The sequence below is a fragment of the Eschrichtius robustus genome, chromosome 5, assembly GCF_028021215.1.
Source record: "Eschrichtius robustus isolate mEscRob2 chromosome 5, mEscRob2.pri, whole genome shotgun sequence".
Classification (NCBI taxonomy): domain Eukaryota; kingdom Metazoa; phylum Chordata; class Mammalia; order Artiodactyla; family Eschrichtiidae; genus Eschrichtius; species Eschrichtius robustus.
Window position 1 is genome coordinate 62,989,299 of NC_090828.1, and position 24,645 is coordinate 63,013,943.

Below are 24,645 nucleotides of genomic sequence, written 5' to 3' on the forward strand. Positions count from 1 at the left end.
TGCAGTCCCTTAAATGATAAAAATGCAAATATTACTAAAAAGGTAAAAGACATCATAAAAAGTTAATAAATTCGTTTCATACCACTAATTGATATCTGTAATTCACAATGTCACACTGAGAACTTTAATAAATGTTATCTAAATACAAATATTTAACTAACGCATATTAATCAAGATTGTGACTAAATCTTAAAAGGTAAGAAGAATATCTGTAATTTGCATGGTTTTTTTCTCTTTTCAATACTATTAGGATGCTTACACCCATGCATTCTACCAGTAATATGGGAGTGAGCAATTTGACCCTCTCATAAGTTATTATATATGGAGGGGAATAAAAATGTATAGACCTCTACAAAAAAGAGGCGGGGGAGGGGAGAGAAAGATATTGGTGAAATTTTTATCTTCTAAAAATCTAAGTTAAAGTCAAACATTCCCAGGACTTCTTAATTATGCTCTATTATAACATAATCACAAATAAAGTCACTTTAATCCCATAAAATAATTATTTCCTCATCTGCAAAAGGCCAAATAAGTTTGATCAGAAACATTTAAGATCCCAGCGGCAGAGATTGCCAAACTGTGCCTACTAGAAGTATCAATGAGGTTATATAATTGATATTTAGTGTGTTTTTATTTAGTCTCTGTATTTCATAGTCATTACATAAAAAATGTTATATGTAAGCAAAAAAATGGTATCTGAAAAAATTCACCTCATTATTAGTGCTAAACTTTGCTGAGAACTTAAAAAGAGTACTAACGAAAAGTGGATTAAACATACCTGGTTCATTATAGCCTTCTCTTAAGTACTGAATAAGACAAAAAATAAATCTTGGAAGAACAAATTCAGACATCATCAGTAAGTCTTTGGGGACACAGGGAATATTTGAACTTGATTTAATTTGATGCCTTTTGCAAAACCTGTAATATGAAAAAGAAAAGAATTAATGGCGATGTCGAATCTGCTAAGAATCTATTACTTCTATTTACAATATCCATAAACAGAATGTGGGCCAATATCAAAGCCAATGTATTACTCTTTTATGATTTTTAAGGCACCAAGTTAAAAGAATATAGTTTTAATTGGTCTTTAAATAAAAATTGGCACTTAGGAAGATTTCTTCCTAATAAAAGACCATTCTAGTTAGATTCCAATTAGATTACAAAACCAAAATCTCGTTAAAGAGTTTATATTTTTTAACTGCAATTTATTACTTGCAAATATTACTTTATTACTTTTACCCTTTATAAACCATTAAGTACAAATTGATCATTCCCAAGAATTCGCATTTTCTATTCCTTAACTATTTCGAACTTATTGCATTAATGAATAGATAAGTGATATCAATACTTAAAGTTTATTTGAAAAGTTTATACACTTAAGTATGCACATTCCTTCTAATCTTATTTATACTTATTTTAAAGTATGGTTGGTATATCTGAGCAAAAATGAAATAAACTATTCTATGTTCACAATCCAAACAGTCACAAATAAGGTATTTTGTGACCAAACACAAAATAACCACACTAAACACACAACATACCTAGAAAGAAACTTATTATGATAGGTGGAGAAACTATTTTAGCTGAAAAACGTAAGAGATATGGATAGAGAAAAACTACATTCCCAAATGGAAAAAACTTTTATTTTTCTAAAAAAAGTCACTTCCACCAAACTTAATGACATTAGATTTAAATCCCAATGGGACTAAACACAAACTAATTCTAAAGTTCAAATGGAAGAATATATATGTTAAAAAAAAAAAAAACAGTAAAACTTATAAAAAAAAAATTAATGATAGTGACCTAGACTTTAAAACATAGCATAAAGCTAACATAATTTAAGATCTGTAGTAATCTCTCTATAATGACCTATATGGGAAGATAATCTAAAAAAGAGTAGATATATGTGTATGTATAACTGATTCACTTTGCTGTACAGCAGAAACTAACACAACATTGTAAATCAACTATACTCCAATAAAGATTTTTAAAACTTAAAGTAAAATCTGTGGTAATGTGATAACATCAATGGACCACAATGGAGTCTAGAAATAGACTATGTAATGACTATGTTAATCAATGTGGGGGGCGGGGGGTTGTGTAGAAGACTTTCAATAAATTGCTATAGGACAATTGATTCCATGCAGGAGATAAATTTGATCCTTATCTTACACCATATACAAACTATTATATATTCCATACAGATCAAAAATCAAATGTGAAAAAAGTTACTAGGAAGAAAATAAACTATTCCCCTATATTATCTCAAAGAACAGAAGTCTAATAAGATTTGAAACCAAAGTCATAAAAGAAAGATAAAAATTGGCTACATAAATCAAAAGTTTCTATGCAGAAAACAATTACAAACTGGAAAAAATATTTACAATAGATAAAACAGATGAAAGATTAATATCTATGATTTTTGACTCTTGAAAAATGGATTAAGAAAGAAAATAATTCAATAGAAAAATCAGCCAAAGTCATAAACAATTCACCAAAAAAGTGAATGGCCAAGAAACATATGAAAAGATGATCAAGTTCTCTAATAATCAAAGAAATGAAGTTTATTAAAATAAAAAATGAATAATTAGAGAATCACCATTTTGTGATACCTACTAAAATAACTGACCCATGCAATGGAGCCATTAAAGGAAGGCTTGAGGGGAAATTTTCCACTTAGAGATCAGACTATTACATCCTTATCAATCTCAGTATCACTAGAAATGAGAAAAAATCAGATGCTATGATGCTTGTGAAGTACAGAGCACCATTTACAAAGAGTTTTTACCAAACAAGTTGACCTCTAATGACACCAAGTCTCCAGAGCTAACTTCCATTTATAGGAAACATGAGAGATAAAGAAACAAGTTAAATGACACCACAAAAAAAAAAAAATAGACAAATCATGAATGTAGACCATTATACAGGACAACTGACTCCATTTCTGCAAACTGTCAGTGGCAGGGAGAAAAAGGAGGTAGAAGGATCACTTATTAAAGAGGCCTGAGAAACCCAATAACCACCAGTAAATCAGTGTTTACTGATTCTAACAAACCAACTTGAAACAGGCATTTTTTAGACAATAGGGGAAGTCCAATTAAGAACTGGGTACTAGTTCGTTAGATGATTTTATTAGGTAAGATAATGGCACTGTGATTATGTAAGAAAATGTTCGTGGATATTTAATAATATTAAGGAATTATCTTGTGTAGGTATGACAACAACATTGTGGTTATCATTGAATAGGAAAGTCTTGTCTTTTACATGTATCTATATAAATATTTATGAATAAAATGCTACAATGTATGGGACTTGCTTCAGAATAATCTAGTTTGGTGAAGAAAAGTAAGTGGGAGTATACCAAGCCCAGCTTGAGTTGTTAATTGTAGAAACTGGGAGACTGATAAAGGGTTTTCTTATATTACACTCATTAAGCAGAATGTGGGGCAATATCAAAGCCAGAAAAGTACCACTCCCTTTAGATTTTTAAGGCACCAAATCAAAAGAATGTAGTTTTTGATTAAACATCACCAAACAGGGCTTCCCTGGTGGCGCAGTGGTTAAGAATCCGCCTGCCAATGCAGGGGACATGGGTTCGAGGCCTGGTCCGGGAAGATCCTACATGCCACGGAGCAACTAAGCCCGTGCACCACAACTACTGAGCCTGCACTCTAGAGCCCGCAAGCCACAACTTCTGAGCCCATGTGCCACAACTACTGAAGCCCGCACGCCTAGAGCCCGTGCGCTGCAACAACAGAAACCACTACAATGAGAAGCCCACGCCCCACAACAAAGAGTAGCCCCTGCTCACCGCAACTAGAGAAAACCCACGTGCAGCAATGAAGACCCAACGCAGCCAAGAAAATAAATAAATAAATAGCACCAAAGGAGTTTTTTCCTAATAAAATGTCATATCAGTTGGGTTATACTCATTGCTTTTATATCTGTCTGAAATTTTCTGTACTAAAAAATTAAAAATTTTTTAAAAGAAAGGAAATATTCATATTTTTTAAAGATGAATAGTGAAGCGTGTCACACAATGTTTGGGATTTGTTTGAAAATACTTTAGCAAAAGAGAAAAAAGGGCAAATGAGGCAAATGTGGCAAAAATCTTGATAAACATTGAGTCCAATGATGGGTATATGGAGGTTAAATGTTCTGCTGTCTCTACCTTTGTGTATGGTTGAAATTTTTGGTAACACAAACATGTTTTTTCATCTTGCAGATTAGGGAAAATTCACTTTACTAATTCATTGTTGGAAAGCATGTTCAGAAATTTGTTATCATACACATGGAAGTGTAAATAGATCCAGTTTTGGGTGTCATTTTGACAATATCTACTAAAACTTAATGTGTTCATAACCCTAGCTTAGCATTTCTATTTCTAGTAATTTATTATACAGAAATAATCCTAAATTTGCAAGATATATCTACAGATATATTCACTGTACCACAGTTTGCAATGCAAAAAAGTTAGAAACAACTCACGTGTTCAGTAACAGAATAAAGATTAACCAAATTAGAGTAGATCAATAAAATACTTCGCATTTATTAAAAAGAATGAGGGAGCTCAACAAGTACTGAAATAGAATTATATCCAAAATAAGTGAGAAAAAAATTACATAGCATATATATATATACACACATATATATACACACACATATATAATAATCTCTTTTATACATAAAATTGTGGAGAAAGAATAGAAAAAAATATTAATATATGTAAGGAGAAAAATATTTAGAGAAATGTACACCAAATTTTGTGGAAATTAACTGAAAGTGGGTTATAGCATACTTTTACTTTCTACATTAATTCTACTTACAATGTTTGAATTTTGCATGGCAAATATATGTAAAAGTGTGTAATCAAAAGAAAAAAAATTTACTCCAAAAACACTAATAAGTTATGCCATTCATTTGGCTTTAGTTCCACAATTTGAACATTAACTCTTAACCTTTTTTGACTCATGGACACCTTTGAGAATCTAATGAAAGTTATAACTCTTTCTTAAGAAAAATATACACAGGTGGTCCAGTGGGTAAGACTCTGCACTTCCAATGCAGGGGGCCCAGGTTCGATACCTGGTCAGGGAACTAGATCCTGCATGCATGCCGCAACTAAGAAGCCCGCATGCCCCAAGTAAGAAGTCCACATGCCTCAACTAAGAGTCTGCATGCCACAACTAAGAGTTGGCATGCTGCAACTAAGAGTCTGCATGCTGCAACTAAGAAGTCTGCATGCTGCAATGAAGATCCCGAGTGCCACAACCAAGACCTGGTGTAGAATGAATGAATGAATGAATGAATAAATAAATAAATAATTTTTTTAAAAAAGAAAAATATACGCAACACAAAAAAAATAAAACCAAGTGTTCACATACTACTGAAGTCTATCTACTCTTAAGACAGAGCTTCCAAACATCAGGTCAAAAGATTACAGTGTGGAGACATGGATTTCATCAGTCATCAGACTGACAGACCAGGAGGGTCCGGGCAGCCTCCTCAGTTATCTGTGTGTCCCATCCAAATATCATTTTCATATTTATCATATAATGAAAAAAATTATAAAGTATCACACCTTAAAGTCCAAATCTTTATTTAAAGGGAAATAGAAACTTAAGAACTTCTTTCAGATGGGGTACACAAAATCTAAGTAAAATCAAAGAAATTTTTAAAATCCTACTCTATTTTAAAAACCTTTAAAGATTAAAAAAAAAAGAATCAGCCCTGTGAAACCTGTGGTGATCTAAGATAATTTAACTGAAGTGCTTACAAGCATGAATGTGAAGGAAAGAAAACAGATGAAAGGAAAGCCAGAAGAGAAGAAAGGGAAAACATACTGGGGCACAAAGACTAAAGGATACAACGAAAAAGCAGGAAGAGAGAAAAGATTAGCTAAAGGAGGGCACAGAAAGCTCTCTTAGACACTTTCTGTGTAGGAAAGAAATTAATTCAAAAAGAGCTACTGGACAGAGAGTGAAGAACATTTGAACAGTGTGCAGTGGCTTCAAGGAGTGACAATTCAACATGGAACTAAGCTGAAGGAGCAGCAAGAATGGTCTAAGCAACCTAGGGACTGAGTTTACAAGAGTAACTATAAGATACTATAAGATCGACAAACAAAACTGGTTTGTGTATTTTACGCTGCGAAAATAGTGTGGGGAACTAAAGCATCTTACATATTACATAGCAAGTGCTCAATAAAGGCTTGGTGAAACAAAGATTTAATCTAATAGTAGAACTCCAAAAATGATTTCAAGGGCGTCCAATTAAAGGAAAAACAGAAACCCATTTAATAATCCCAGATTTTCAAATATGTTTTTAAGAACCACTATATGCCTGGCACTTAGGCCTTAGGAATACAGAGGCCTTGCTCTCATGGAGGTAACTTTCTACTGGAGAAGCGGGGAGGGAAAGAGGGCAGGGCAGAGGAGAGAGAAACAAAAATATTAATATGAAAAATATGCTCTACAAAAATAATATCACAGCATGATTTATAGAATGCAGCCACTAGGTGCCTTTAAATTCGGTTTGCCAGGGAAGGCCTTTCTGAAGTGGTGATATTTGGGCTACAGACCAAATGAAATGAAGGAGCTACTCTAGGCATGCAGAGCTCTGTGGGTAGAACATATTGTCAAGAGGTATGACAAATGCAACTGCATATAATCAGGTACTAAAGATCTCTCCCCAGGTGAACAGAAAAAGGGCTTTTTAGACAACTGGTATGGTTCCAAAGGAAAAACGGCGGGAAGTAATGTGTTTGCATTTGCAGTTCACAGGTCACAGATATTTTCTTCAAGGAATCCAATGGTTCTGAATGAGTAAGAAGGCTAAATATTTCTTAAAGAAACAGGATGTTATGGAAATAAATAGAATGGTCAAATAGAAGTATAGAAACAGTTGATAAAATAATCTCTCCAAATTTAATTTTACCTCAACTTTTTAAAAATTTTTCATTGACGTATAACTGACAGAAGATTGCTCAAAAGCTAAGTGTGCAGCTCAATGAAGTGTCACAAACTGAACACACCCATGTAGACACCAATCAGACCAAGCCACCTAATATTACCAGCATTCCAGAAACCCTCCTTGTGATTCCACTGATACCAAATTTAAATGACTAAAAGCAGAGTTCTTGTATGCTGAGAAAAAGAGAGGGGGCAGAATAGGACAGGAGGGAAAGGGATAGGATGAGAAGAACAGAGAAGGGAGGAAAGAAAAATGACCAGAGCATTCTGGTCATCCATTTCCAAATTACTGAGACTTGGTTGGGGGCAGAAAGGCAAGGAGAAGCCAACTCAAATAACTCAACCACACATTTCAAAAATTAGAGAAGCATCTGAAATAAGCTCCCCTAAAAATTAGACTGTGGCATGTACATTACATTCCCAACTTAGCACAAATTACATACAAATACATGATTTTGCATATAATTTAAGGTAATTCATAGAGATCTCTGGAGAGTCATGCATCCCAAATTAAAAGCCCCTGAAATAGGGGCTTCCCTGGTGGCGCAGTTGTTAAGAATCCACCTGCCAATGCAGGGGACGCAGGTTCGATCCCTGGCCCGGGAAGATCCCACGTGCCGCGGAGCAACTAAGCCCATGCACCCCAACTACTGAGCCTGCACTCTAGAACCCATGCTCTGCAACGAGAAGCCACAACGAGAAGCCCGCGCACCGCAACGAAGAGTAGCCCCTGCTTGCCTCAACTAGAGAAAGTCCATGCGCAGCAACGAAGACCCAACACAGCCAAAAACAAAAACAAATAAATAAATAAATAAATTTACATTAAAAAAAAAAAAGCACCTGAAGTATTCTCTTCTCTTCATTTTACAGATACGAAAGTATCAGAAACACTAAATGACACACCTAACCAATAAAATTGTTAAAAGACTCCTGAAGATCACAGAAGGCATATCGTAAAGATATATTGTATCTAACTAATCTATGTATTTAACATGACCTCAGAAAAAGTATCAGTAAGGAACAAACAAGATGATTCTGAAGTTCCAACGGAAAATTAAGAATAGCTAAGAAAATTCTGTAAAATAAGTGTAATGAAAGTAGAGTAGTTTTATCAGGTATTAACTTATTTTGAAGTTTAAAATCATCAAAACAGTGTTGTTGGAACTTCCCTGGTGGTCCGGTGGGTAAGACTCCATGCTCCCAATGCAGGGGGCCCTGGGTTCGATCCCTGGTCAGGGAACTAGATCCCACATGCATGCTGCAGCTAAGAGTCCACATGCTGCAACTAAGAAGCCCACATGCCACAACTAAGAAGTCCGCATGCCACAACTAAGATCCCACATGCCACAACTAAGACCTGGCACAGAATGAACGAATGAATGAATGAATAAATAGATAATTTTTTTTTTAAAAAGAAAGAAGTGTTTAAAAAAAATGTCTTGTTATCCAGCTTTTAGGGAGCTTACATTCTAGAGAGTAGACATTAATGATAAATGCAATTAAATAAACTATAAAGTAAACCAAGTGGAAGTTGGGACAGAAATTCACCTATATGTGTTCTTACACCATTTCTCTAGATATACATTTCTACATCTTTAATATGTATGGCTTGATTAAGGTACAGATTCATCTCATGTCTAAAATTGTTAGATTACATGAATAGTTAAGAAACAAAAGGAAACATTTTAAATTCCATCTATGTAAGTTTAATATTATTTATTGGAGCCTAAAGTACTAGAAAAGCAAAAGTAAAATATTTATGAAAACTAAAAGTTCTAAATTCAATTAGAGAAGGCATATAAGATCAGAAAATTTGAAAGCAAAATTAAAGATGTCAATGTACTTAACTTTTAAGATAATAAATAAATTATAAATTGAATGTTTGAAGGCAGAAATAAAACAATGTGGTAATGGTACATGAAAAGACGTTACCAATGGACAGATTAATTGCTGTGAGTCCAGAAACAGAATCAAATATATGTGGAATTTATGACAAAGGCAGATTTCAAATCTATGAGGAAACATGACTCATTCAGAGAAATGGTACTGAGATGAATAACCAGCCAGTTTGTGGGTGGCAGGGGAGAATCTCCTCACACCTTACACCATGATAATAAATAAATAAGACCCATATCAAACTTCTACAGATGAAAAATACATTAGAAACAAAAGAAATATACCTGATGGGGTAACAGTAGATTAGACACAAGAAAGAAAAGATCAGTAATTTACTGACAAAGCAATAAGAAACTATACAAAATAAAGCATGGAGACTGAGAAAAAGAACAGAGTCTTTGTGAGGTGTGGGATAATAACAAGCAATATTGCATTATATTGGAATCCCAAAAAGGGGAGAAGGTGAGACAGAACAAACATGTGAAGAATGGCCAAAATTTTTCCAAATTTGTTGAAAACCATAAAATCACACATGTAAGAACTCATCAAACCCCAAGCATAAGACACTATTTTTAAGCCATACCAAGTCACATCATAATCAAATTGCTGAAAACCAGTGACAACAAGAAAATCTTCAAAGCAACCAGAAAACGATCCATTATGTACAGAGCAACCAAGATACAAAAGATAGCAGACTTTTCATCAGAAATCACACAATCCAGAACACAACGGAGAGACATATTTAAAGTGCTAAAAGAAAACAAACCTGCAAATCCAGAATTCTTAACACAAAATAACTTTCAAAACTGAGGAGAAATAAAAACTTTTCAGAAAAAATTTAGGAAAATTCATTGTCATCACACCTGCACAAAAAATGGAAGTAAGTCTAATAAGCAGCCCTATGATAAGCCCACATTTTGAGAAACTGACCCTCCTATTAACAGCCATGTGGGTGACCCATCTTAGAAGTGGATCCTCCCATCCCAAGAAGCCTTCAGAAGACTGTAACCCCAGCCAAGGTCTTGACTACAACCTCTTGAGAGACACTATGCCATAACCACACACCTAAGCCACTTCAGAATCCTTGGCATACAAAAAGTATAAAATAATAAATGTTTGTCATTTTAAGCTGCTCAGTTTGGGAGTGATTCGTTACACAGCAATAGATAACTACTAAAAGTATTATCAACCAATTAGACCTAACAGAACACTACACCCTACAACAGCTGGATGCTCATTCCACTGCTCATAAAATGCCTCATTTCATTTTAGATTTTTAAGAAGCAAGCGGATATTATTGACTCAGAATTATATAATTAACTTAAACATACAGATAGTATTTCCAAATAATCATTGTATATATACATTTATCAACATATACATTGACTACATTGCATAGGATTAACACAAGACATATATTTCCAATGCATATACCCACTCTCCATGCCCCTCCTGTTATTAAGAACTGAACTGAGGCCTCCTAACATTCATACATTGAAGTCCTAATTCCCAGTGTGACTGTATTTGGAAACAGGACTTTTGAGAAGGTAATTAAAGTTAAATGAAATCACAGGGTGGGGCCCTAGTCCAATAGGACTGGTGTCCTTATAATAAGAGAAAGAGACACCAGGGATACAGAGAGAAAGTGGTCATCTGCAGGCCAAGGAGAGAGGCCTCGGGAGAAACCAAACCCACCAGCACCTTGATCCAGCCTCCAGAAATAAATTTCTGTTGTTTAAGCCCCCAAGGCTGTGGTAATATGTTATGGCAGTGAGTAGACTACTACACTCCCTCAATAAGACATGACTGCCTAAACACACAATGGAGCCAGTCTTATCGCCGGAACTGAAATTAGACCAGACCAGAGATTTACGGCAATACTGACAAGCAGAAAATATCAAAAAAGGATATATGGATCTTACCAACTTTGTGGAATTGAAGCATTTTAAACTGACATTACATAAAGTATGCTCTCAGACCACACATTAAACTGGAAATCAGTAACGGACATACCTAAAAAAGTTCCCCAAATTTGGAAATTAAATAACACACCTGTGAATAACACATGGACCAAAAAAGAAAAAAAACTACATTGGGACAACTTTTTTGAACCTATCATATTTGCAAAGACCAAAAGTTTGATGATATACTGTCCTGACCAGGTAATAAAGTGACGGATATTCTGATTGTACTGTTGGAGAGAGTGTAAATTAACATACCAAATATGAGGACTACCAAAAGTATAAATGCACATCCATTTGACCCAATAATCCATGGGAGATTAGAGTCAGGACTGCCTAATTTCTAATCTGGAACTCTTTTCCACCATACCTATGAAGACATTTTCTCAAACCACAGTCAAAGAAAGAATTCTCATACGGTGTCCAGATAAAAGAGATAAGTTGGAAGATGTAGGCTAGCCAAAATAATGAAATATTCTAATTCCCTTAGCTTCCAATGGTTTGAAGAAACAATCAAAGAGAATATCAAAATCAGAGCTAATTCAAAAAATCTGACCCAACAGGAAGTACAGACCGGCATCTGGCCAGGGAGCACAGCCTTGGGACCCACCCAACCAGCGGTGATTAAGAACCCAGACTGCAACCCCACCCAATCACAGAGTCCAAACAGATACACCACCCAGCCAGGGAACCCAGTGTGTGACCCTGCCCAACCAGAGGTGATTATGGAGCCCGGACAGTGGCCCCACTTGACCATGGATCCCAGCCAGCAGCCCCACCCACCCAGGGAGCCTAACCAGTAGATTCAACCAACTATGGAACTGAGCCAGCAGGCCCCTCCAACCTCAAAGCATGGGCAGTGGCCCCACCTCACTAGACATGTTGAAAGCAGATGCTGCCTGCTAGTGTACACTACCAGTTGGCCCATCCAGAATCCCAAACTGGGCTGACTGGAGGTCTCTCCCTGACAAAGTGAACCTAAGACCACTTCCTCAAATGCACAGATGCCAACACAAGGATAGAAGAATCACAAAGCAATCAACTAAACCTGAAACCACCAAAAAAAATTAATAAAGCTCCAATAACTGACCCTGAAGAAATGGAGATCTATGAACTGAACAACAAGGAATTCAAAATAATACTCTTAAAGAAGTTTTGTGAACTATAAGAAAACACAAACAGATAACTGAAAACAGGGTGAAAATACATGAATAAAACGAGTGCAAAAGATATGGAACCCACTTTAAAAATAAACAGAAATCCTAGAGCTGACGAATATGACTGAACTAAAAAATTTAACACAAAACTTCAACAGCAGACTTCAACCAAGCAGAAGAAAGAATCAGTGAACTCAAAGACAAGTAATTTGAAATTATCCAGTCAGATGAGCAAAAAGACAAAGAAATGAGAACGAATGAGGAAAGCCAAAAGGACTTATGGGAAAACATTCAAAGAATCAGTATATGGGGACTTCCCTGGTGGTCGAGTGGGTAGGACTCTGCACTCCCAGTGCAGGAGGCCTGGGTTCAATCCCTGGTTGGGGAACTAGATCCTGCATGCATGTAACAATTAAGATTTCACGTGCCACAACTAAGAAGTCCACATGCCACAACTAAGAACCCACATGCTGCAAATAAAAATCCCACATGCCGCAACTAAAAATCCCACATGCCGCAACTAAAAATCCCACATGCCACAACGAATATCCTGTGTACCGCAACTAAGACCTGGCACAGCCATAAGTTAAAAAATAAATAAATAATTTTTTTAAAGAATCAATATATGGATTATGGGAATCACAAAAAGAGAAGAGAGAGAAGGGGATCAAAAGTTTCCACAAAGATAAATGGCTGAAAACTTCCCCAATTGGGGAAATAAATGGACATCAAGATTCCTGAGGCCCTGAAGTCCCTAAACAGGTTTAGACCAAAAAGGGCTCATTGAGACACATTATAACTAAGTTATCAAAAGTCAAAGACAGAGAGAGAAATCTGAAAGCTGCAAGAGGAAGGTGAATCATCACACAAGGGAGCCCCCCATAAGTCTACAAGTGGATTTCTCAACAGAAATCTCACAAGCCAGGAAAAAGTGGGGTGAAATATTCCTCCAGATCCTTTTTTCTTTCTCAGGATTGCTTTGGCTATTTGGGGTCTTTTGTGTTTCCAAACAAATTGTAAAATTTTTTGTTCTAATTCTGTGAAAAATGCCATTGGTACTTTGATAGGGATTGTATTGAGTCTGTAGATTGCTTTGGATAGTATACTCATTTTCACAATATTGATTCTTCCAATCCAAGAACATGGTATATTTCTCTACCTGTTTGTCATCTTTGATTTCTTTCATCAGTGTTTTATAGTTTTCTGAGTACAAGTCTTTCACCTCTTTAGGTAGGTTTATTCTCAGGTATTTTATTCTTTTTGTTGCAATGGTAAATGGGATTGTTTCCTTAATTTCTCTTTCTGATCTTTCGTTGTTAGTGTATAGAAATGCAAGAGATTTCCGTGCATTAATTTGGTATCCTGCAACCTTCCAAATTCATTGATTAGCTCTAGTAGTTTTCTGGTAGCACCTTTAGGATTTTCTATGTACAATATCATGTCATCTGCAAACAATAACAGTTTTACTTCTTCTTTTCCAATTTGTATTCGTTTTATTTCTTTTTCTTCTCTGATTGTTGTGGCTAGGACTTCCAAAACTATGTTGAATAAGAGTGGCGAGAGTGGACATCCTTGTCTTGTTCCTGATCTTAGTGGAAATGCTTTCAGTTTTTCACCACTGAGTATGATGTTTGCTGTGGGTTGGTCATATATGGCCTTTATTATGTTGAGGTAGGTTCCCTCTATGCCTATTTTCTGGAGAGATTTTATCATAAATGGGTGTTGAATTTTGTCAAAAGCTTTTCCTACATCAATTGAGATGATCATATAGTTTTTATTCCTTAATTTGTTAACATGGTGTATCACATTGATTGATTTGTGTATACTGAAGAATCCTTGCATCCCTGGGATAAATCCCACTTGATCATGGTGTATGACCTTTTTAATATGTTGTTGGATTCTGTTTGCTGGTATTTTGCTCAGGATTTTTACATCTATGTTCATCAATGATATTAGTCTATAATTTTCTTTTTTTGTTATATCTTTTTCTGGTTTTGGTATCAGGGTGATAGTGGTTTCGTAGAATGAATTTGGGAATGTTCCTCCTTCTGCAATTTTTTGGAAGAGTTTGAGAAGGTCTGGTGTTAGCTCTTCTCTAAATGTTTCATAGAATTCGCCTGTGAAGCCATCTGGTCCTGGACTTTTGTTTGTTGGAAGATTTTTAATTACAGTTCCAGGTCCACTACTTGTGATAGCACTATGTAACACCATACACAAAAATAAACTCCAAATGGATTAAAGACCTAAATGTAAGACCAGACACTATAAAACTCTTAGAGGAAAACACAGAAAAAACACTCTTTGACATAAACCACAGCAAGATCTTTTTTGACCCACCTCCTAGAGTAATGAAAATAAAAATAAAAATAAACAAATGGGACCTAATGAAACTTAAATCCTTTTGCACAGCAAAGGAAACCATAAACAAGATGAAAAGACAACCCTCAGAATGGAAAAAAATATTTGCAAATGAAACAACGGACAAAGGATTAATCTCCAAAATATACAAACAGCTCATGCAGCTAAATATCAAAAAAAATACAACCCAATTAAAAAATGGGCGGGGCTTCCCTGGTGGCGCAGTGGTTAAGAATCCGCCTGCCAATGCAGGGGACACGGGTTTGAGTCCTGGTCCCGGAAGATCCCACATGCCGCGGAGCAGCTGGGCCCGTGAGCCACAGTTACTGAGCCTGCGCGTCTGGAGCCTGTGCTCCGCAACAGGAGAGGCCGCGATAGTGAGAGGCCCGTGCACTGCGATGAAGAGTGGCCCCACTTGCCACAACTGGAGAAAGCCCTCGCACAGAAACGAAGACCCAACACAGCCATAAATAAATAAATAAATAAAATTTAAAAGAGATAAGCAAAACATTCTCTCTATAAATTTGATCTTTAAAAAAAAAAAAGAAAACAAGAAAAAAAAAATCTAATTTGTTAAAAAAAAAAAAAAAAATGGGCGGAAGACCTAAATAGACATTTCACCAAAGAAGACATATATATGGCCAAAAGGCACATGAAAAGACGCTCAACATCACTAATCATTAGAGAAATGCAAATCAAAACTACAATGAGGAATCACCTCACACCAGTCAGAATGGCCATTATCAAAAAATTTAGAAACAATAAATGCTAGAAAGGGTGTGGTGAAAAGGGGACCCTCCTGCACTCTTGGTGGGAATGTAAATTGATATAGCCACTATGGAGAACAGTATGGAGGTTCCTTAAAAAACTAAAAATAGAACTATCATATGACCCAGCATTCCCACTACTGCACATATACCCTGAGAAAACCATAATTCAAAAAGAGTCATGTACCACAATGTTCACTGAAGCACTATTTACAATAGTCAGGACATGGAAGCAACCTAAATGTCCATCGACAGATGAATGGATAAAGAAGATGTGGCACATATATATACAAGGGAATATTACTCAGCCATAAAAAGAAACGAAACTGAGTTATTTGTAGTGAGGTGAAGGGACCTAGAGTCTGTCATACAGAGTGAAGTAAGTCAGAAAGAGAAAAAAAAATACTGTATGCTGATACCATATATATGGAATCTAGAAAAAATAAAAAAATAAAAAGGTACTGATGAACCTAGAGGCAGGGCAGGAATAAAGACACAGACATAGAGAATGGACTTGAGGACATGAGGGGCAGGGGGAAGCTGGGGCCAAGTGAAAGTAGCATCAACATATATACATATACACTACCAAATGTAAAATAGCTAGCTAGTGGGAAGCAGCCGCATAGCACAGGGAGATCAGCTTGGTGCTCTGTGACGACCTAGAGGGGTGGGATAGGGAGGGTGGGAGGGAGGCTCAAGAGGGAGGGGATATGGGGATATATGTATGCATATGGCTGATTCACTTTGTTGTACAAGAGAAACTAACACAGTATTGTGAAACAATTATATTCCAATAAAGATATATTAACAAAAAAACTACAGTTTTAGGTAATTATCACCTTTAAAAAGGTAGTTGTAACTATAAGATACCTTATGAAAGCCTCATGGTAAAAATCACAATGGAAAAACCTGTAGTAGATACACAAAAATTAAGAGAAACAAATCAAGGCATGCCACCACAAAAAGTCATCAAATCACAGAGGAGGACGGCAAGAGAGGAAGAAAGTGAGGAAGAATGTGACAAAGGAAATACAAAGCAGCCAGAAAGCAATTAACAAATTGGCAATAGTAAGTCCTTACCTATCAAAAAATACTCTAAATGTAATTGAATTAAATTCTCCAATCAAAAGACACAGGCTGAAGGGGGGAGGGAGAAGAGGAGAAGGTGGAGGAGTAAGAAGAGGAAGACAGGGGGAAAGGGAAAGAAGAAGGGGAGGAGGAAGAGGAAAAATACGAAGAAGATGAAAAAGAAGAGAAAGATGAAGACAAAGAAGATCCAACAATATGCTGCCTACAAGAGGTTCACTTTAGCTTTATGGACACAAATAGGTTGAAAGTGAAGAGATGGAAAAAGATATTCCAAGCAAATAGTAACCTAAAGAGATCAGGAGTGGATGTACTTATATCAGACAAAACAATCTTTAAGTCAAAAATAATCAAAGAGACAAAGAAGATCATTCCATAATAACAAAGGATCAATTCATCAAGAAGATATAACAATTATAAAAAATTATGCACCCCCCCCATCAGAGCACCTAAATATATAAAACAAATACTAACAGAACTGAAAGGAGAAATAAACAGAAATACAATAATAGTAGGGGACTGCAATACTCTACTCTCAACAACAGATAGATCGTCCAGACAGGAAATTAATAAGGAAACAGCAGATGTGAACAACAATATAGATCAAATAGATCCAACTGACATATACAGAATATCCCACCCACTAGCAGCATACATATTCTTCTCAAAAATGAAATGGAACATTCTCCAGAAAAGATCATATGTTCGGCCAAAAAACAAGTCTTAATAAATTCAAGAAGACTGCAATTATATGAAGTATTTTTTTCTGAACACAATGGTATGAAACTAAAAATTAATAACAGGAGAAAAACTAGGATACTCACCTATATGTGAAAATTAAACAACACACTCCTGAACAACCAATGGGTCAAAGAAGATATCAAAGGGAAAATCAAGAAATATCTTGAAACAAATGCAAAAAAGAAACAAAACAAATCAAAACTTACAGGATGCAGAAAAAGATGCTCTAAAAGGAAAATGTATAGCTATAAATGCCTACATTAGGAAAAAAGAAAGATTTCAAATAAACAACCTAAGCTGACACCTCACAGAACCAGAAAAAGAACTAAGCCCAAAGTTAGCAAAAGGGAGAAAATAAAAAATAGAGCAGAAGTAAATAAAATAGAGAATGGAAAAATAGAAAAGATCAACAAAGCTAAGAATTAGTTTTTTGAAAAGATAAAAATGACAAATCTGTAGCTAGACTACAAGAAAAAGATAACTTAAATTAATAAAATTATAAGTGAAAGAAGAAAAATTACAACTTCTACCACAGAAATACAAAGGATCATAAGAGACTACTAAGAACAACTGTAGGTCAACAAATAGGACAACCTTTAAGAAATGGATAAATTCCTAGAAACATACAATCTATGAAGAATGAATCAATGAAGAAATAGAAAATCTGAACAGACCAATAACAAGATATTGAATCAATAATCAAATATCTCACAACCTAGATAAGCAACAAGGATTTACTGTATAGCACAGGGAACTATATTCAATATCTTGTAATAACCTAAAATGGAAAATAATCTGAAACATATATATATACATCTGAATAAGATAAATATATATATATCTGAATTCAGATGTATATTTATATATGTATATATATTTTTAACTGAAATATAGTTGATTTACAATATTGTGTTAATTTCAGGTGTACAGCAAAGTAATTCAGATATAAGACATTCTTCATTTATCTCCTTTTCATCACTTTAATGCTGGTAGAGAGTATTTTACACTCAACTTGTTTTGAAAAATGTTTAAATTTAGTTGAAGATCTAGTTACTTAGGAGCCATCTACTTATAAAATAACTGGCTTTTTCAGATGCAAAGTAGGATATACAGACTGCATAAACAACAAGGTCCTACTGTATAGCACAGGGAACTATATTCAATATTCTGTGATAAACTGTAATGGAAAAGGATATAAAAAATGTATATATATGTATTTCTGAATCACTTTGCTGTACACCTGAAATTAACACAATATTGTAAATCAACTATATTTCAATTTAAAAAAAAAACCTCGCAACCAAGAAAAGCCCAGGACCAGATGGCTAGATGGCTTCACTGGTCAGTTCTACCAAACAGTTAAAGAAGAATTAATGCCAATCCTTCTCAAATTTTTCCAAATACTGAAGAGGATAGAACACCCCCAAATTTATTTTATGAGGCGGCATTACCCTGATACTGAAGCCAGATAAGACACTAGAAGAAAAGAAAATTACAGGCCAATATCCCTGATGAATAGTAATGCTAGCAAACCAAATTCAACAGCACATCAAAAGATCATACACCAGTATCAAGTGAGATTTATCGCTAGGACGTAAGGATGTCTCAACATACACAAAACAGTCAACGTGACATACCACATTAACAAAATGAAGAATAAAAAACATGATAATATCAACAGATGCAAAAACAGCCATCTGACAAAATTCAATATCCATTCATGATAAAACTTCTCAACAAACTGGGTATAGTGGGAATGTACCTCAACATAATAAAGGCCATACATGACAAGCCCAGAAACATAATACTGAATAGTGAAAAGCTGAAAGCTTTTCCTTTGAGACCAGGAACAAGATACAAGTGCCCACTCTCACCACTTGTATTCAACATAGCACAGGAAGTCCTAGCCAGAGCAACAAGGCAATAAAAAGAAATAAAAGGTATCCAAATCAGAAAGGAATATGTAAAATTATCTCTGTTTACAGATGACGAACCATTATATATAGAAAACTCTAAAGACTGCACCAAAAAACTGTTAAAACTAATATTACTGGTTACGGGATACAAATCAACATATAAAAATCAACTGTATTTTATATACTAACAATGAATTATCTGAAAGAAAAATTATAAAAGAAATCCCATTGGGCTTCCCTGGTGGCACAGTGGTTGAGAGTCTGCCTGCCAATGCAGGGGACACGGGTTCGAGCCCTGGTCTGGGAAGATCCCACATGCCGCGGAGCAACTGGGCCCATGAGCCACAACTACTGAGCCTGCGCGTCTGGAGACCGTGCCCCGCAACGAGAGAGGCTGCGACAGTGAAAGGTCCACGCACCGTGATGAAGAGTGGCCCCCGCTTGCTGCAACTAGAGGAAACCCTCACACAGAAACGAAGACCCAACACATCCAAAAATAACTTAATTAATTAATTAATTAAAAAAAAAAAAAAGAAATCCCATTTACAACTGCATCAAAAACAATAAAAATACATAGGAATAAATTTAACCAAGGAGGTGAAAGATCTGTGCACTAAAAACTATAAAATACTGATGAAAGAAATTGAAGAAGACACAAATAAATGGAAAGATATTCCAAGTTCATGGATGGGAAGAATTAACAGTAAAAAGTCCATTCTACCCAAAGCAATCTATAGATTCAATGCAATCCCCATCAAAATTCCAAAGGCATTTTTCAGAGAAATACAATACTAAAATTCATATGGAACAACAAAAGACCCCAAATAGCCAAAGCAACCTTGAGAATAAAAGAAAGAAGGTGAAGGCATCACACTTCCTGATTTCAAACTATGTTATACACCTACTGTAATCAAAATAGAATGGTACTGGCATAAAAAAAAAACATGGATCAATGAAACAGAGTAGAAACCCCACAAATAAACTCATGCATATATGGTCAACTAAAATTTGACAAAGGAGCCAAGAATACACAATGGGTAAAGGATAATCTCTTCAATAAATGGTGTTGGGAAAATTGGATATTCATATGCAAAGGAATAAAACTGGATCCCTATCTCAGCCACGCACAAAAATTAACTCAAAATCGATTACAGACTTAAATGTAAGGCCTGACACCATAAAACTTCTAGAAATAAAAAAAGGAAAAAATTCCTTGACATTGGCCTTGGAAATGATTTTTTGGATATGAAACCAAAAATATAAGCAACAAAAGCAAAAATAAACAAGTGCAACTATCTCAAAGTAAAAAGTTTCTGCACAACAAAGGAAGTAATCAACAAAATGAAAACGCAACCTAAGGAATGGCAGAAAATACTTGCAAACTATACTAAGAGGTTAATATCCAATATATATAGATATAGAACTCATACAACTCAAAAGCAAAAGAAACACAAAAATCTGACTTTAAAATGGGCAGAGGACTTGAATACATGTTTTTCCAAAGATGACATACAAACCAACAGGTCCATAAAAAGGTGCTCAACATCACTAATCATTAGGGAAATGTAAATCAGAACCACAATGAGGAATTTTTGGTTGTGTTGGGTCCTCATTGCTGTGCACAGGCTTTCTCTAGTTGTGGATTGCCACTTATGAGTAGAGTACAGGCAAGCCTGCAAGTGTGTTGCTGCTAAGAAATGCTGTGTCTGGGAAAGAGCCTTAATTCACTCAGCCTGTAGCAGTATGGTTATTGTTAGAGAAAGACAGTCTGGAGAACCCTCCTCATGTGGGCCTCAGTTCTTCGATATAATTCAGGAAGCTGTGGGAAATTAGATTGGAGAAGAAAGTTTAGGCCATGGGATGAGGAGGAAGAAAGTGAAGTCTTAAAACTGGGAGACCTTCAAGATGGAGGAGGAGTGAGACGTGGAGATCACCTTCCTCCCCACAAATACATCAGAAATACAACTACATGTGGAACAACTCCTACAGAACACCTGCTGAACACTGGCAGAAGACCTCAGACTTCCCAAAAGGCAAGAAACTCCCCACGTACCTGGGTAGGGCAAAAGAAAAAAGAAAAAACAGACACAAAAGAATAGGGATGGGCCTGCACCTCCAGGAGGGAGCTGTGAAGAGGGAAAGTTTCCACACACTAGGGAACTCTTTCACTGGTGGAGACAGGGGGTGGCGGCGGGGAAGCTTCCGAGCCACAGAGGAGAACACAGCAACAGGGGTGCAGAGGGCAAAGCAGAGAGATTCCCGCACAGAGGCTCGGTGCCGACCAGCACTCACCAGCCTGAGAGGCTTGTCTGCTCACCCGCCTCGGCAGGTGGGGGCCGGGAGCTGAGGCTCGGGCTTCGGAGGTCAGGTCTCAGGGAGAGGACTGGGGTTGGCTGCGTGAACACAGCCTGAAGCAGGCTAGTGCACCACAGCTAGCCGGGAGGGACTCTGGGAAAAAGTCTGGACCTGCCTAAGAGTCAAGAGACCACTGTTCCGGGGTGCGCGAGGAAAGTGGATTCAGAGCACCGCCTAAACGAGCTCCAGAGACAGGCACGAGCCGCGGCCATCAGCGCGGACACCAGAGGCAGGCATAAAACGCTAAGGCTGCTGCTGTAGCCACCAAAAAGCCTGTGTGCAAGCAAAGGTCACTATCCACACCTCCCTTCCCGGGAGCCTGTGCAGCCCGCCACTGCCAGGGTCCCGTGATCGATGGACAACTTCCCCGGGAGACCTTACGGTGCACCTACGGGTGTTGCAACATCACGCTGGCCTCTGCCGCTGTAGGCTCACCCCGCATTCCGTACCCCTCCCTCCCCCCGGCCTGAGTGAGCCAGAGCCCCTGAAACAGCTGCTCCTTTAACCCTGTCCTGTCTGAGCAAAGAACAGACACCCTCAGGCGACCTACACACAGAGGAGGGTCCAAATCCAAAGCTGAACCCTGGGAGCTGTGCGAACAAAGAAGAGAAAGGGAAATTTCTCCCAGCAGCCTCAGGAGCAGCGGATTAAATCTCCAAAAACAACCTGATGTACCCTGCATCTGTGGAATACCTGAATAAACAACGAATCATCCCAAAATTGAGGTGGTGGACTTCGTGTGATTTTGTCTGTATAGCTTGGCTTTTACCATTTGTCCTGGGTTCTGTCTGTCTGTTTTTTTGGTTACTTTTTTTTTTAAGCATAGTTTTTTAGTGCTTGTTATCATTGGTGGATTTGTTTTTTGGTTTGGTTGCTCTCTTCTTTCTTTTTTTTAATTACTTTTTAATTTTTTCCTTATTTTTAATTATTTTTTATTTTTTATTTTAATAACTTTATTTTTTTTTCTTTCTCTTTCTTTTTTTCTCCCTTGTCTTCTGAGCCATGTGGCTGACAGGGTCTTGGTGATCCGGCCAGGTGTCAGGGCTGTGCCTCTGAGGTAAGAGAGCCAACATCAGGACACTGGTCCATCAGACACCTCCTGGCTCCACGTAATATCAAATGGCAAAAGCTCTCCCAGAGATCTCCATCTCAATGCTAACACCCAGCTCCACTCAACGATGAGCAAGCTACAGTGCTGGACACCCTATGTCAAACAACTAGCAAGACAGGAACACAACACCACCCATTAGCAGAGAGACTGACTAAAATCATAATAAGGTAACAGACACCCCAAAACACACCACCGGACGCAGTCCTGCCTACCAGAAAGACAAGATCCAGCCTCATCCGCCAGAACACAGGCCCTAGGCCCCTCCACCAGGAAGCCTACACAACCCACTGAACCAACTTTAGCCACTGGGGGCAGCCACTAAAAACAATGGGAACTGCGAACCTGCGGCCTGCAAAAAGGAGACCCCAAACACAGTAAGTTAAGCAAAATGAGAAGACAGAGAAACACACAGCAGATGAAGGAGCAAGGGAAAAACCTACCAGACCAAACGAATGAAGATATAGGCAGTCTACCTGAAAAAGAATTCAGAGTAATGATAGTAAAGATGATCCAAAATCTTGGAAATAGAATGGAGAAAATACAAGAAACTTTTAACAAGGACCTAGAAGAACTAAAGAGCAAACAAACAATGATGAACAACACAATAAATGATATTAAAAATTCTCTAGAAGGAATCAATAGCAGAATAACTGAGGCAGAAGAACAGATAAGTGACCTGGAAGATAAAATAGTGGAAAAAACTACTGCAGAGCAGAATAAAGAAAACAGAATGAAAAGAATTGAGGACAGTCTCAGAGACCTCTGGGACAACAATAAACACACCAATATTCGAATCATAGGGGTCCCAGAAGAAAAAGAGGAAAGAAAGGGACTGATAAAATATTTGAAGAGATTATAGTTGAAAACTTCCCTAATATGGGAAAGGAAATAGGCAATCAAGTACAGGAAGCACAGAGAGTCCCATACAGGATAAATCCAAGGAGAAACACACCAAGACACATATTAATCAAACTATCAAAAATTAAATAAAAAGAAAAAATACTAAAAGCAGCAAGGGAAAAACAACAAATAACATACAAGGGAATCCCCTTCTTAACAGCTGATCTTTCTGCAGAAATTCTGCCAGCCAGAAGGCAGTGGAAGGACATATTTAAAGTGGTGAAAGGGAAAAACCTACAACCAAGATTACTCTACCCAGCAAGGATCTCATTCAGATTCGATGGAGAAATTAAAACCTTTGCAGACAAGCAAAAGCTAAGAGAATTCAGCACCACCAACCCAGTTTTACAACAAATGCTAAAGGAACTTCTCTAGGCAGGAAACACAAGAGAAGGAAAAGACCTACAATAACAAACTCAAAACAATTAAGAAAATGGTAATAGGAACATACATATCAATAACTACCTTAAATGTAAATGGATTAAAAGCTCCAACCAAAAGACACAGACTGGCTGAATGGATACAAAAACAAGACCCGTATATATGCAGTCTACAAGAGACCCACTTCAGACCTAGGGACACATACAGACTGAAAGTGAGGAGATAAAAGAAGATATTTCATACAAATGGAAATCAAAAGAAAGCTGGAGTAGCAATTCTCATAACATGTAAAATAGACTTTAAAATAAAGACTATTACAAGAGACAAACAAGGACACTAAATAATGATCAAGGGATCAATCCAAGAAGAATATATAATAATTGTAAATACTTATGCACCCAACATAGGAGCACCTCAATACATAAGGCAAATGCTAACAGCCATAAAAGGGGAAATCGACAGTAACACAATCATAGTAGGGGACTTTAACACCCCACTTTTACCAATGGACAGATCATCCAAAATGAAAATAAATAAGGAAACAGAAGCTTTAACTGATACATTAAACAAGATGGACTTAATTGATATTTATAGGACATTCCATCCAAAAACAACAAAATATACTTTCTTCTCAAGTGCTCATGGAACATTCTCCAGGATAGATCACAAATCTATTTGCGTCACAAATCAACCCTTGGTAAATTTAAGAAAATTGAAATCGTATCAAGTATCTTTTCTGACCACAACGCTATGAGACTAGATAACAATCACAGGAAAAAAACCTGTAAAAAATACAAACACATGGACGCTAAACAATACACTACTAAATAACCAAGAGATCATTGAAGAAATCAAAGAGGAAATCAAAAAATACCTAAAAACAAATGACAATGAAAACACAATGACCCAAAACTTATGAGATGGAGCAAAAGCAGTTCTAAGAGGGAAGTTTATAACAATACAATCCTACCTCAAGAAACAAGAAACATCTCAAATAAACAACCTAACCTTACACCTAAAGCAATTAGAGAAAGAAGAACAAAAA

The 24,645-nt window shown here is 36.6% G+C and overlaps 1 protein-coding gene across 1 annotated transcript in view; it reads right to left on the minus strand.

The window, feature by feature from the left end:
- UBR3 (ubiquitin protein ligase E3 component n-recognin 3) overlaps positions 1-24,645 on the minus strand; it is a 229,904-nt gene that overhangs the window by 176,604 nt on the left and 28,655 nt on the right. The window contains exon 2 of the mRNA XM_068544929.1: positions 779-918. Coding sequence (XP_068401030.1) covers positions 779-918 — 140 coding nt within the window. The remainder of the gene's footprint in view (positions 1-778; positions 919-24,645) is intronic.